The sequence below is a fragment of the Sarcophilus harrisii genome, chromosome 3 (genome assembly GCF_902635505.1).
Source record: "Sarcophilus harrisii chromosome 3, mSarHar1.11, whole genome shotgun sequence".
Lineage (NCBI taxonomy): Eukaryota > Metazoa > Chordata > Mammalia > Dasyuromorphia > Dasyuridae > Sarcophilus > Sarcophilus harrisii.
The window spans coordinates 599371183-599387299 of NC_045428.1; the positions used below are offsets into that span (position 1 = coordinate 599371183).

At 36.5% G+C, this 16117-nt stretch overlaps 1 protein-coding gene across 1 annotated transcript in view; it reads left to right on the plus strand.

The window, feature by feature from the left end:
* Window positions 1-15827, plus strand: part of LOC100929658 (sodium-dependent phosphate transport protein 3-like) — a 93717-nt gene extending 77890 nt beyond the window's left edge. Inside the window, exons 18-22 of the mRNA XM_012545827.3 lie at window positions 3176-3337; window positions 6718-6850; window positions 7106-7247; window positions 12876-12966; window positions 14440-15827. Coding sequence (XP_012401281.2) covers window positions 3176-3337; window positions 6718-6850; window positions 7106-7247; window positions 12876-12966; window positions 14440-14574 — 663 coding nt within the window. The 3' untranslated portion in view covers window positions 14575-15827. The remainder of the gene's footprint in view (window positions 1-3175; window positions 3338-6717; window positions 6851-7105; window positions 7248-12875; window positions 12967-14439) is intronic.
* The last annotated feature ends 290 nt before the right edge of the window (window positions 15828-16117 follow it).

The window sequence follows — 16117 nt, forward strand, 5'->3', positions numbered from 1 at the left end:
AAAAGCAGAAAACTTGGAAAACTATTTAACAAAAGGCAAAAGATATAGGCTTACTACCCAAAAAATGTGCCCAGCAAAAGTGGATATAATCCTAGGGGTGCTCAAATCAGTTAATATTTAAAGAAATTAGCTCAATCAATTCACTGATAGGTCAAATACTGAAGCTCAAGTTTAAATACTTTGGCCACATTTAGGGTTAGGGTTAGGGTTAGAACTCATTGGAAAGGACTCTGATGTTGGGAATGATTAACGGTAGAAGGAAAGAAGGATGGCAGAGTGTAGTGTTCTGGTTGGTTTTCTGAAGGTCTCTGGAGGCAGCCTTCTTTTCAGTAAAGTAATCACCACAAGAATAGCCAGGTGTTAAAATCCAATTCCTTTATTATCTCCTTCACAATCTGGTTTCCTTGCCTGGGGCCCAGGCTAACTTTCTGGAGAGCCTTTTAGATTGGCCTTGGTCTCAGTGGGGGAAGCTCAGGAGGCCAGCCACCACAATGACCACAATGGTGTGAGATGAAGATGAATGAATCTGGCTCTGCTCCTGGCTGTTGGTCCCAGCTTATATGCTCTACACTGAGTATAAACCAATCATTATATCACTAGGAAACCATTATTTGTAGTAAGATTAAATCGGTCATACTGAATTTAGAGAACTATTAATCATGCTAAACTAGATAATCATTTTCCTATCAATTCCACTGACTTAACACCCTGTAAGAATCCCTGTTTTAAGCACAAAAGTGCTGGCCCATAACAGCAGAGGACAAAATGGATAAATAGTGTCAAGAAAGCAGCAAACATGAACCTGAACAGACTTTGGGAGAGAATGAAAGATAGAAAGCTTTGGTGTTCTATGATCCATAGGATCACAAAAATTGGACACAATTGCATGACTGAACAACACCAAGTATTCCTTATGAAAAGACCAGAGCTTCATGGAAAATTTGAAATATAAATTAAGAGAAAAGTAAAGGAAACACGATTGATATCAGGGAATTGAAATTGCAATGTAACACTACTAACCTCCAAGGTTATTTCAGGTAAGATATAAGGTACCAATAACAAAACTAACAATGAAACCCTAGAAAGCTCTGGACTTAAATATACTGAATTCAAAGTTTTGAGAATTTGTCCCAAGCAAAATATATGGTTGAGGTACTAAAATATTTTTCAAAGTTTCAGCATATGAACAATTTCTATAAATGTCGACTTTTTAAATGATTTTTGCTCTCATTTCTCACCCTTTTCAATGAATGAATTTGAGCAGTAGAATTAGAACTGGTATAATATGATATAATAAAAATACCAACTGACACTGCAAATAATGGAGGGAAAGAAAAATGTAGGGGTGTGTGTGTGTGTGTGTGTGTGTGTGTGTGTGTGTACACAGAGAAAGAGGAAGGGAGGGAGGGAGAGAGAGAAGATGGCTGGCAAGTAAGTAACTAAAAATAAATTTCTGGATTTTTCTTTTCTGCAAACATATTACTTAACCTAAAAGGAGAATAAAATATATATTAGAAATATTCATAGTGGAAAGTCACTGAAATATGCCTTTAATTTTATAAGCTTACAGTCTTTTAAATATTCTGTACCTTAATACATTCTTTGTTTTCTAACTATTTTATTGAAAGCTACTAGTGAAACAAGTAAACAGAACCTGCCTCAGTCTTATGAAAAGAAAAGAAAAGAAAGAGGAGGAAAAAAGGAAAAGAAAACTGAATGTTGCACAAGTATAAAAACCAAGCCCTAAGAAAAGATAATGAGAAGACATCTCCCTCAACTCACCTGCAGAAATAAGAGGTTTATACATATAGAAAACTGCATTTTCAAACTTTTTCAATATATTGACCAGTTTTATTGATTTCTTTTTCTCATCTTCCTATTTTTATTTAAAAAATATTCTGTGTTATACAAAAAAGCTCTCTGGAAAGAAAGAACGGGAAAGATATGAGAGAAATTTAGGCAACATAAGAACAAAATATATTGATAAAAATTACTTTAAAATAATAGCTTTTCTGTAATTTTTAATGCTTTACAAAGTAAATTTACACATATCCTTATAAGAACTGCTGAGGGTAGTAACAAAGCATTACTCTCCTTATTTTACAAGTGAAATAAACTATCATGAAATAAAATGAAGTGACTTACTTCAGATCACACAAATAGTAAAGAACTGAGCTGTCTTGACTCCAAGTCTCCTGTAGCCACTTCAATGGTCTTTCTACGATATCATGCAATCAGAATTGAATGGCATTGCAGATGCTATCTTAAATCTTCACTTATATTTCTCACAAATGCTCAGCACATCAAAAGTTATAAGAAAAATGCTTTAAGTCAATAATAATAAGAGAAATGTGAATCAACAAAATCTGAAGGATTTTTACCCCATAGTACATGTCGAAGGGAATTTAAAAAGACAGATACAGAATGCACCATGTATTTGTTGAGCTCTGAATTGGCAAAATTATTCTGAAACAATAAATTGAAATTACATAATATTAAAAGTGATGAAATATCCATAATTGCTGAACAAGAATTACTACATCTGGGCATATATTCCAAAAATGTTAAAGGCAGAAGAAAAACTTCAAATAGTGAAATATTCACAGCACCACTTTTTTATGATAACAAAAAGCCTAAAAACAAAATTGTTTGTCTATTGGGGAATGATTAAATAATTATAAAAGGGAACAAAATGGAATATTTTATTCTCATAAGTATTCGAAACTATGCAAAATTCTAAGAAACATAGGAAGACTTATTATCACCTGATGCAAAGCAAACAAAGCAGAGCAAAGGGAACAATGTACACACTGGCCATGATAATATCAACAATCCAGAAATGTATTGGAACTGGAATTAGTACAAAGACCAATTTCAATTCCAAAGCTTTAAGGATAAAATTAGATTAAAAAAAACAAATGAATAATAAAATGATAATAAATGAAAAACAAATGAAAAAAATAAATGAATAATGAAATAATAAAGCTACAAATGGGTGCTTTGCTTTTCTCTTCTGTGCTACAAGTCATTGAAGCCTAATAAGTCATGTCAGAAGCATACAGTGATGCTTGTGAAGAGGGAGAGGGAGAGGAAAGGTAACAAAGCATTTTTTAAAAACAGAAATGTTTGTGACAGTCTAACCAAAGTATTGATAATTTGTTTTTTTTCTTCCTAGGTCAATTATTCCCATTGGTCTTTGCCCTTCAAAGCTATAATCAAGTCACTGCCATTTTGGGCCATTATAATCCCTGCCATTTGTCGATTCTGGCTAGTTAGCAACTTAACAATATCACTGCCAACGCTATTGAATAATATGTTTGATATAAACATCCAAACTGTGAGTTCATAATTCCTACCTATTGTTTATTTTTCTAGTGGAGTTTTCACTTGTGCAAGCATTTACAATGTTCCAAATACTGGCTAGGAACTGAGGATTTGAAGACAAAAATGAAAGTTTTGCCTTCAAAAACCTTACATTCTATTGGAGGAGACAATTTATAAATAAGAATATACAAAATAAATTCAAAATAAATCCATGGGAAATTATGAATAAGGGGAGTAGTAGATGGAAGATTCAGAGTGGTTTTATACAGAAAATATCACATAAGTGGAGATTTGCCTTCAAAACAAGGGATTCTAAGAGGCAGAGTTGAGGTAAGAAGAGCATGTTGCAGATATGAGGGAGATGGCCAGTGTAAAGGTACAGATGGTAGATTGAATGTTTCTAAAAAACAGCAAAAGATCCAGAGACTCCAGGGTGCTAGTTTTAGGGATAAAAATGTCAGTTTTGTTTTTATGACAGTAGCCCAGGAAAGAGAAAATTAGAACCTGAACTATGGTAGTGGCCATGTGAGCAGAAAGAAGTAAATAGGGAGCAAAACACAGCAGGGAGAAGAAATGGTCATATTGGACAAATACCTATATGTGTGAAATTGCTAATCTGGGTCACTGAGATGATAATGGTACCCTAAATAGAAATGGGGAATTTTAGGAGAGGGATAGGTTTATAGGGAAAGAAGCTGAGTATTGTTTTGGATGTTCTGAATTTTAGATGCCTAAATTAGACATGTCCAACATGCATTTTAAGATGTATGAAGAGAGAGAAGGAGGAAGAGAGGGAGAGGGAGAGCGAGAGCGAGAGCGAGAGGGAGAGCGAGAGAGAGAGAGAGAGAGAGAGAGAGAGAGAGAGAGAAAGAGAGAGGACAGAGACACAGAGAGAGACCCAGAGAGAGGACAGAGACAGAGAGAGATATACACACAGACAGAGACAGAGAGAAAGACAGACTCAGGGACAGAGACAGAGAAAGAGAGAAGTTGAATGTATGGATCTTGAAATTGTTGGTACAAAGATGATAATTAAATCCATGAGAACTAGTGAAGTCACTGGATAAATGAGTAGAAAAAAGAAGAGAGTCTAGGCCAAAATCTATATAACTATGACAGTTATAGTTATAATGTTTGATGTAAATTGAGTAAATTAAACTGAAAAAGAACAGTTCTAAAAGTGAGAGGAAAGAAACCAAAGTGGAGGATCGACAAACCATCCAGAAGCAAGTGGTTTACCATCAAATGCAGATAAGATCAAGGATTATTTCAATTCTCAGTAGACTACCATATAGGTGACACATATGTTCTCTCTGGAACCACAAATCACAGAATTCTAGAGCTAGAAAGAGCTCTTATACTAGTACAAAAACTCTTAAACTCTTCTGTGTCATGGCTCCTTTAGGCAGTCTATCTGAAACCTATGGGCCCTTTTTTGGAATAATAGTTTAAAATGCATAAAATAGAGGCAGCTAAGAAGTGTAGTAAATATAACATCAGCCTTGGAGTCAGGAGGCCCTGGATTCAATCTGGCTTCAAACACTTGACGTTGGACTGGGAGCCAAAAACATTAGGTTTATTTAGTTCTTGGCTTTACCATTAAATTGCTATGGAATAATGGATAAATAATATTAGCTCTTTGGGACTCATGCTCTTTTTATTTTTTATTTTTTTATTTTTTGCTGAGGCAATTGGGGTTAAGAGACTTGCCCAAGATCGCACAGCTAGGAAGTATTAAGTGTCTGAGGTCACATTTGAACTCAGGTTCTCCTGACTTCAGAACTGATACTCTAATCACTGCACCACCTACCTGGCCCTTGTTTTTATTTTTAAAAGAGGATATTGGGGGCAGCTAGTTGGTGTAGCAGATAGAGCACTGGCCTTAGAATCAGGAGGATCTGAGTTCATATCTGACCTCAGACACAACACTTACTAGTTGTGTAACTCTGAGGAAGTCACTTAACCACAATTGCCTTGTTTCCTCCCTTCCCCCCAAAAAAAGATACATGAGGATATTGGACTAAATCAGACTTAGACTTGTTTTAAACTGTGCTTTCTTTTAAAATCCTATGTAAATCAATCAATCTTTTTTTTTTTTTTTTTTTTTTTTGATGAAGCAATGCAAATTAAGTGCCTTGCCCAAGGTCATAAAGCTAGTAAGCATCTGAGGTTAGGTTTGAATTCAAGGAGATGACTTATTGACTTCAAGTCTGGTACTCTATCCTCTTCTCCACTGAGCTGCCCCCAAGTCATTAGTCAGTTAGTTTAAGTGCCATAACATAATGCTCTAACTCCAAAGTCAGCGCTCTATCAGCCCTCCTATGTTGCTTTGCAACAGCTTCCTAAAGGAGAGAGCTGAAGAAATTGAAGTTTTGATGGGAGGACCTAACATAAATAATATAAGGATGTATTTACTACCTATTTATTTCTATTACTATTTACTATCAATTACTACCCATGTGGGATGTATGGGGTATTATGGAAGGACTAGCACCTTTGGTGTGATGAGCCCTTTCCAAGGCTGCTCATCTACCTCTGGTATCCACCTATTCACCTGTATCCACACTCATCTGTGGTTGCAAGAAATTGTATGACCCAGTGGTCATACCCTGGTAAACCATCTTTGCAGATGGGCTAACCCAGGTTGAAAGTAACTAACAAACCTCAAACCCATTTCCAAATTAGGGGGGGTGTCTACCCCAAGAACATGAAGATATCTCCCAGTGGCACAGGCTGATGAGAACAATTTATTCCAACAGTAGGAAGGCAACTGAAGGAGGTGCTTTGAAACACTTCGAGCTTGGTCAGACATCAAAGACACCAACTTCATCGACTATTTCCCAGGCCATTGCCAGTCAACTTGACTTTTGTCCTGCTGTGAGACTTGGATAACTCTGGAAGAGACAATGAGACTGATAACTTTGCAACTCTGCCTTATTTAAATCTAATTTAAAACACAAGTCAAGACATCTCCCATCATCCACTATTTTATCCATAAATGGTGATGTCATTGATCCAATGAAAATGATAGATGAACAGCTACCTATGTGACCTTGGCTCAGTCCCTCTTTGCCCTAATTTTTACAACTATAAAAGGAGGGAGTTGAATTAGACACATGCTAATGTTCTTTCTGGTCTTAAGTCCATAAACTTGAGGCAAAGATAGGTATGCCTGCACTCTCAGTGCATGAGAGGAGCGGCGCCAGAGCAAACATGGACACTTGACATGGAGGCTGGATGAACCAATGACAAATCTTGTCTGCTACATTTGCTTGGCAGTCTTGTCTCTGTGATCACTTTAGATAAGAGTGCAGTTTGCTGCAATGAATGAATGAATGAATGAACAAAACACATATCCACTTTGCTCAATTCTGCACAATTTTTTCTCCATAGAATGGGTTTCTGAGTGCACTGCCTCTTATTACTTCCTGGATTACTATGACCTTGGGGAGTCATACAGCTGATTTCCTCCTGTCCAAGAAGGTTTTCACACTCATCCGAGTTAGGAAACTCTTCACATTCTTGGGTAAGGACAGTAAAATATATTACATCATTTCAAGAGATTTCTTGCTTTTATTTCAAGAATGTGTTGTGTCAACAATCATTTATCTAGAATTCATTATGTGCAAAGCACCTTGTAGTCAAGATACAAAAATAAGGAAAAAATTGATCTCAGTCCTCAAAATTTATCTTCTAATGGAGAAGAAAACATATATATACATATATATATATATATATATATTTTTTTTTGTGTGTGTGTGTGTGTGTCTTTGCTCTATAGGAATGCTTCCCCCCTCTTTATTCATCTTAGCTATGCCATACGTCGAAACCATTATTGCTATAATCTTTTTGATACTGGCTCAGTCATTGAGTGGCCTGTGTTACTCTGGATTCATCATTAATCCTCTAGACATTGCTCCCAGGTAAGATGCTCTGTTTTTTCTCTTGTTTCTCAGAAAATATGGAATAGTGGAAAGAAACTGAATGCATATTACAACTGCAACACTGACTATTCTTGGGAAAGAGGAGGAGAAACTCAATAAAATATGGCAGCTGGGGGTGTGTAGGAGGGCATTAATGAATTATATGTCCAAACCTGGAAGTGTGATTATATGTTTATAAAAACAGGGATGTTTGGAAGAGGAATAGGGTTTTATGGATATTCCATGGATTCTGTCTTGAAGAGAGTCTGGAAGAGGGTTTAAGGGTCTGCAGGACACTCATATGGAAATAATAAAATCATAAGATCATAACTTTAATTATGAAACATTAGAAGTCATCTAATTCAACTCCCTCATTTCATAGATATGAGAACTGAGATCTGCTACAGTTCTTCCTTTTGCCAAAAGCAGTATAGCTAAGTATTTCTTGGGTCACATTAACAATAATTTCTTCCTTTAAAATGTGGAGGAAATAATTATAGGAAATGCTAGTTTGGATTTGATTCTAACCAATATGGAATATCTGCTTCCATAATGGAATAGAATATTGGAATGGAATTGAGGTGACCCTTGGAGTTAAAAGTGACTACTCCTTCAGATCTTATGATAGAAAGACAAAAGAAATTTGGGTAATTAGTTATAAATCCTAGATTTTAGGAGAGCAGAATTCAAAGCCTTCACAGAGAAGAATAGATAGTTCCCATGTACCAAATTCAGTGGGGAAATTTAGCCATTGAGGAATGGAGAGTTCAAGAATAAAATTCTGAAGAGAAAACTAAACCCATAGGGACTGGTCTTTCAAGGCAGGGAACAGAAAGGAAAAGGGAAAAAATGTCTGAGAGGGAATGGCCAGAAAGGAGAATTAAGGAATAATAACACTGCAGTGGTGAAAGGAGGCTGTATCTGGAATAGAAAGTGGTCAACAATGTCCAAAAGTGATAAAGAAATCAAGTTAAGGTTAAGCACGTATTAAAATCCCCTGGATCTGCAGTTGAGAAATTGTTGATAACCTTGAAAATGCTTTTGGCCATTAGCTGTGGTATTGGAGAGCAGCCTGTAATTAGTTTAAATGAGGGTGAGAAGAAAAAAGAGGGAAATGAGTTCAGATGAACCTTTCCAGATATTTTGTTATAAAAGAAAGAGAAACAAGAAAAAGTTTGAGGGAATAGCAAGGAAAGATTTTTAAAGATAAGGAAGAAAGGGAACCTAGGTATGTTTCTATGAAGAAGGGAAGTACCAGTAGAGATGGCAAGAGTGATGATTAGACATAACTCCCAGAAGAAATGGGAGAAAGAAGATCAAGGTCATAAGTAGAGGGATTGGTATTTCTTAGAAGATCTGGTTCATCATAATATCTGAGAGCAAATGAGAAGACGGTGTTGTAGAGGGAGATTGAAGAATAAAAAGGGGAAGAAGAGGGAATAAATGTGTGTGACAGCCAATTAGGAAGAAAGGCCCACTGGGTAGTGAAATGATTGTGAAGATAATCCAGCACTGGATTTTCCAAAGTATCAGCGGCAACAGAATAAGGAAACAAATCAACAAACATTTATTAAGGTCCTACTACGTTCCAGGCACAGTAGTAAGGGCTGGGCAGAACAGCAAAACAAATTGTTGTTGTTGGCGATAACACTGAAACCAACTATTACGTATAATGTGCCTACAGGACACAGTAGAGATCATCTCAGAGGGAACACGATAGCATTAAGAGGTAATTAGAAAACTCCTGTAGAAAGAATTCAAAGAGAATGATAATGTGTAGCTTCATATCAATTCAAAATGCAAAGATGCCTGTTGAAATGCCTTATTTTGAAGACAATATTCATAATACATGGGCATGATGTTTCTTTGCTATCAAAAGCTCTTGGGTTTCTGTCATTGCATTTTCTTCATCAGTATATATCAATGTATTTTTAACAGTTGTCTCCTGATCCCATCTTTGCATTAAAGTCCTCAAGTACTGATATGTGTACATATATATGTATTCCATGTGTGTATGACTGATACAATTCCTCCAGCAGTATACCTACTTGATTGATTAGTGGACAAGATTCTTACATGTAGAGCACTAAAGGCTAAATTCATGGTTGGTTTACAAGTAGTATGATTTTTAGCCCCCATTCCTTTTTTCTGTTCACTGTCCCTGTCATTGCAGAAACCAAAAATGCCTACACAAAAATGAGGATTATTTCATGGTTTTATTTGCTTTGTTGATTGCTGTGGTCAAAAAACCATCCCCATGGAAATACCTCAATAAAAGGAGCCTCTCCATGTTTAGATAGGCTATTCAGAAAGCAGACTCCACCTTGTTACCAGGACTTTACCCTGAGATTTTCCAGCATAACAGAACGAGGCAAACCACTCTCCTAGCATGGCCTTCAAAAATCCAGGCTTGCTCAAGTGTTACAATTAGTTTACAGAGTATAACTTTGTTGAGCCTCATTACTTCTTTCATTACATTGACTTTCATATATTATTTTGCATTTTATATAAAGACTCAGATTTGGTGATTTACAAGAAGTTGGTACTCAGAAAATTAGTTCAAGCATGAGCTTTATTATTATGTGGTGCAGCAAGAAGGCAAAAAGAAGGGGGGCGGAAACCAAACACATGCAACATATGGCAATACAAACAGCCAGAGTTTGGTCATAAAGATACAAAGAAATTCAATCAGCTCAAGGGAGAGAGATATGTCTAAAATAACAAAGATCTCAGTTGGAATATGTTTTTTGGGGGGATGTGAAGGTCTAAGTAAGAAAATTTTACTTAAAAATGAGGTTGGTTGATAATAGATGATCATTTCATATGTGGTAAAAAATTCTCCAAGTCATTTATCAATGCCAGACTTGGTGAAATGGGTTTCTAAACCAAAAATTGGGGAAGTTGACTTGGGAGTCTTATTCAATTAAAGGTTGTGATTAACTGCTTGCCATAGAATCAGAGTAAGTCAGGAGAGTGAACAATGTCACTGATAATATGCTTATGGTCATCAGAACCATTTAGACTAAGTGACTTTACATTGAAGCTCTATCATTTGTAGCTGTGATATCAAACAAAACATCATAATTATCAGTCATATTGGCTTTCAAGATTGTTTGATGATGATGACAGCATGGAGATATCCCTTTAAGGTTTATAAAACACTTTACAAATATTATTTCACTTTATCCTTATGACAGCGTTGGAGATAGGTGCTATTATTATTCTACAGAATAGAAAACTGAAGAAGAGAAAATTAAGGCAGAAAAAGTTTAGGTGATTTGCCCAGCACCATACAACTAGTAAGTGTTTGGGGCCCCTTCAGTACAGCTCTTCTTGATTCTAAGTCCACACTATCCACTGTGCCACTTAGCTGCCTAATATCACATTGCTGATATATGGAGACTGTGAATCACAAAAATCACCGCATCTTTTTCAGACAAACTTTCTTATCCAAATCTGCCTCATCTTGTTCTTGTGAAATTGTGAAAACATAACACTTTACCTTTATCCCTTTTAAATTTTATCATATTAGACTTGGTCCAATGATACCATCTTTTAGAATTGTTTTCTTTAATATCCTGTTCTTATATCCAGACTCTCGCTTTTTAATGATCTGTAAATTTGATAAAGATGTTATGTATGAGACATAACCAGACACAGATCTCTTAGGCCTGCCACCAAAGACATCTTGACAAGTTCATGTCCAACCATTAATTATTCTTCTTTGTATCTGATCATTCAACCAGTTTCAAATTCATCTGTTTTAGCATGTAGTATAGGCTTCACTATCTTTTCTACAAGATTAGCATGCAAGATTTTGTAAAATGCTTTTATATATAGTATTTCCCTGATCTAAATATCTAATAATCCAGTCAAAAGGAGAAATGAGATCAGTCTGGCACGACTTGTTCTGGATGAGGCCATGTTAGCTCTCTGTGGTGATTACTTTCTTTTCTCTACTACTCATCCATTAATCTCCTTAATAATGTATTCAAGATTTATATCAGGAATTAGAATCAAACTTGACTGGCCTATAGTTTGCTGACTTCATTCTCTTCCCTTTTTTAATAAATGGAAAAACACTTGAAGCTCCTCTTAATGTTCTTTCAAAGATCAGCCACAGTAGTCAAGTAAACACATCTACCATGGTTTATCTGGGTCAAAAGACTAGCTCTGTTTGGCCACAAAAATTAGAATCTAAAAGAATAAAAGAAGGGAAGGAGGAGAAAAGATGGGGAGAAGTTGCCAAATGCACAGACCTGGTAAGATTATTCTAAGAAAAAAAAAAACAAAACTTCAGTGACTCTCTACTGCTAACCAAAGAAAATCTCATTTAGATAAAAAAAAAATACTTCTTAAGTACCTAGTGCATTCAAGGTACATTTCTAAGATAAAAATAAAAATTCTTGAACTCCAGGTATTTTCATTCTAGTGGAGGATGACATGAACTCAAACAAGAAAGCCAAAGTTTGTATAAAGTAATAAAAATTGACTTTAAGGAGAAATGAAAAATAGCAAATATTCATCTTTTTTAATATGTAATACTTTTCATAACACTTATATTTTCAGCATTCTATCATAGAATGTACTTTTCAATGCTAAAATGGGGTTATTCTTTGCTCTGGTGCATGTTCTGTACTTTTCAGCCTTTCTACCTCTACTTAACTGTTACCTGTGACTAACTAACCCTCCATCTCCTTGTTATTTGTTGAATTCTTACCCATCCTTTAGCACCTAAATCAAATGTCACTTTTTCCATGAAGCTTTCTGGGATCTCTAATTTGGAACAGCATCTTTCTCCTTTCTCCTAGTGCTTTGCTTTTTGCATGATTTGTACATTTATTCTCTGTTGTTTTATGGTATGATTATCTCTTTTAATGTTGCTATGAGTAACTCCTTAGTATCTCTCTGGTCAGCTAGCTTCTCATAGTCACAAAGACTAGCTCTGGTCACAAAAATGGAGGAGGGGAAGGAGGAGAAAAATAGGGAGACTTTTTAAGAAGCTAATTTTATCCAATCCACTGATAAATATATAAGAGATTAAAGCTGTCCAAAAGTGGACAAAAGCTCCTGCCTCAGAAGTTCATACTCCTTCATGGGTGGGCTTCTAAAGAAGCTTGGATAACTCCTTGTCAGGGATATTAATCAAATCATATATCAAAAACTGGAAGGGACCTCACAGTCCACTTCATTCAACCCCTCATTTAACAGATAAGCAAATTGAGACCCAGGAAGGTTGTTTAAGATAATACAGGTAAAGTTAGGGGACTCTTGTTCAAATGTTACTTGTAAGGTCCTTTTCAACTTTGATATGCTGTTCCCTAGAACTGAAAAAATATATAACATATGGAAAGAAGGAAGGGAAAGGGAGGGAAAGAAAAAGAAAGGGAGAGAGAGAGGGAGGGAGAGAGAGAGAGAGAGAGAGAGAGAGAGAGAGAGAGAGAGAGAGAGAGAGAGAGAGAGAGAGAGAGAGAGAGAGAGAGAGAGAGAGAGAGAAGGAGAGAGGGAGGGAGGGAGAGAAGGAGGGAAAAAGGGAAGGAGGAAGACAGGAAAAGAGGGAAGAAGGAATGGAGGGAAAAAAGAAGAAAATCAGTGTTCATTTGAATCAAAAAAAATTTTTTCCTACAGATATACTAGCTTTATCATGGGACTGGAAACTGTTTCAATGTTGATTTCAGGGCTCATTTCTCCCATTGTTACTGGTCACTTCATTAAACAGGTAAAGCATCTACACTTAAAGGGGATGTATATGGAACAAACATTGTAAGGAAATCAAATACACACAGAGTCAGGAGACAAAATTGATCCAAAGAATTATAGAATTCAGAGCAGGAAGGGATCTCAGAGATTAACTGTTCTAACTCTCTTATTAAGATAGAAAGAAACTGAGGCTCAATGGGTTTAAGTGACTATACAACTAATAAGCAAACTCTAACCCTTCCCACTCCCATGCTTTGATCTGAGATTAAGGAGGGAAAGGCACAGTTTAGAGGAAAATCCTCAGGGACAGTCCCAGGAATAGGAAAGACAAGAATCCAGATCCAGGTTATATTTCAGTAGAGAGAGAGAAAGGGGGCCATATATTCCCTACGAAGGAACTCTCTGCTGTCAGAGCCTATATCTCCCTGTTTTAATCGACACAGACAGTAATCATTAGGTAGCAATAGGCACAATCCTATGACTGCCTTTTCCTTGAGTTTTTACCACATATTAAAGGCAAAAGCCTCAGAAATCTTACTAGGCAAGTGGTAGGAACAAATCCAGGGAGAAGGAAGTCAAATGGAGAGAAGCAGATTTAGGCAAGTGGAGAAAGAATAGGAGAGACAACAGGGAAGAAAGCAAGAAGACTAGGAGCCATCATCTTTTGCCAGTCCCACTCTCCCAGACCTACTCTCACAGTCATATATTATCAGCTGTAGCAATATCAGTAGTTGAAGTCTATTTCCAGGAATCCCAAGGGTTTGCAATAAAATTCTTCAGTAAGAAGGACAAGTCATTTGGGGGGGGGGTGTCTGTGTGTGTGTGTGTGTGTGTGTGTGTGTGTGTGTGAGTGTGTGGTGTGTGTGTACACATACATGTAATGTCACTGACAGAGGAAACTTACTGTGAGAACACTCACTGTTTGGCAAATGTAGTCTCAGAGTTGTTGTCTGAGTCACTGAGAACCTAAGTGATTTGACAAGGGCCCTAGTCCCTAGTATGAGGCAGAACTGAGACTTGAACACCAGACTTCTCTCTGAGGTCAGTGTTTCGCCCCTGATTCTAAAATGAAGCATTAAAATTTACAGATCACCCTCCTCACAGCCAACCTATGAAAAGAACTATTCAAGGCTATCATTTCATATCTTTACCTATAAAGAAATGGAGGTTCTGATCAAATAGGTGATCCATGGTCACAAACATGTATCAGAGTTAATATTCATTTCATATTTCCTGAACCCAAGTCCAAGACTCCATTTACTCTATGTCAATACTTCTTGAGCCCTTTGCTTCATCATGTTTTGAAGTTTCATTTAACTGCCACCAACTCAAGAAAAGGCTCTTTAATCAAGACCAAAAATGATAATCCCATGGAAGGCTTTCTCTGACCTGAAGAACTTCATGTATCTTCTAACTTATGATAAGATTGAGGAAAGTAGAACAATTTATAGACCAATATTCCATCTTAAACTGACAATTTTTGCACTCACAGGATGCTGCAACGGGCTGGAAGAATGTTTTCTTTATATCATCTGCTATTAATCTCTTAGGAATGGTTTTCTACCTCATCTTTGGTCAAGCAGACATCCAAGACTGGGCCAAAGAGGAGAGACTCACCCGCTTCTGAGTACCCATTGGTAATGAACTGAATGCCAAAAGCATCCTTAATGATTTTCACTGTTATTTCCAACTTCTCAACTCTTAGCCAAGATATGTGAATGACCAGTTTCTCTTTTTAATATCCACATTTCTTGTGAATGTCTCCCCATTTCCATTCACTTAGCTACCACCCTAGTTTGGGTCCTCATCACCTATGGCTTAGTCTATTGTAATTTCCTTTTGGGTCTCCATGCCATATTTCTTCCTTACTCTGATGAATCTTCCACACAGCTGACAAAATGATTTTCCTAAAGTACAGGTCTGATCATGTCATTCCCTTCTAATCAACAAATTCCACTATCTTCCAATTGTCTCTAAAATCAAAAACAAACTCTTTGACATTTGAAGCCCTTCACAGCCTGGCCATTTCCTACCTTTCTGATCTTCTTATAGTTTATCCCCCTTCTCATATTCTGCTGGCTTGCCTTCTCATTATTCTGCACATATAATATTCTCCATCTCCAGTCTTCATCAACAATCACTAGTTTTCATATTTGAAATGCATTTCCTCTTCAGCTCTGACACTTAGAATCTGAGATTTTCTTCAAGATCCAGTTCAAGTGGCATGAATCTTTCACTTGTCCCTTCCCCAGCACTAGGAGATTTCCCAAAAACATACCAATAAAGTAATTATCTTGTATTGTGGTAATTAAAATCATTCTGTTTCATTTAATAATTCTATACTGTGATTTTATTTTATCTTACTGCCCCATTTTGTATAATTGCTCAAATCATATTTCTCTGAGTTAGCTCAGGAATGCAGTTTTCTTTCCGAGTCACTTTAAAGGTACAATTAAAAGGGAATGTTTTATCACTCTATTAGCCCCTGGAACATCTGCTTGCTGTCTAAAAACTCGACCAACTTAACCTGGTGCCATCCCCCAGAAGATGTCTTTATTCTTACCCGCAGTTAGATGAGATTTGATTTCCTCCAATTGGACAACAAGGCCAATGGTAGTGATCCCTAGTGAGTATAAGAAAAGGCAGGTGAATCCCATAAAACAACATTCTTTAATTGTCAGAGAGGTCCCTCAAAATCAACACATTTTTATCAGCATAGGTAATTGTATTCTTTCCCAACCAACCAGGTCCGCTTCTTTTCCCACATATCAGTAAAGAAGTTCTCTCTTTTGTCATTGGGGTGACTTACCACAATAGTCAATCTGACTCATTTTGTGAACAGTTATATAAATCATGGTTAATAAACTGATTATGCTCAGAGTGTGCATCTCATTTCAGTCTTGTCACACTTTTTGTGACCCTTATTTAGTTTTTTTTGGTTTTTTTTTTTTTTGGCAAAGATACTAGAGTGGTTTTCCATTTCCTTCTTTTCCTTATCTTTTACAGGTCTTTCACAGATAAGGAAACTGAGGCAAATTGGGTTAGATGACTTGCTCAGGATCCTACAGCTATTAAGTATCTGAAGCGAGATTGGAACTAAGGAAGATGAATATTACCAATTTCAGGCTCAATTCTCTCTCCACCGTATCACCTTGCTATCTGTTTCTCAG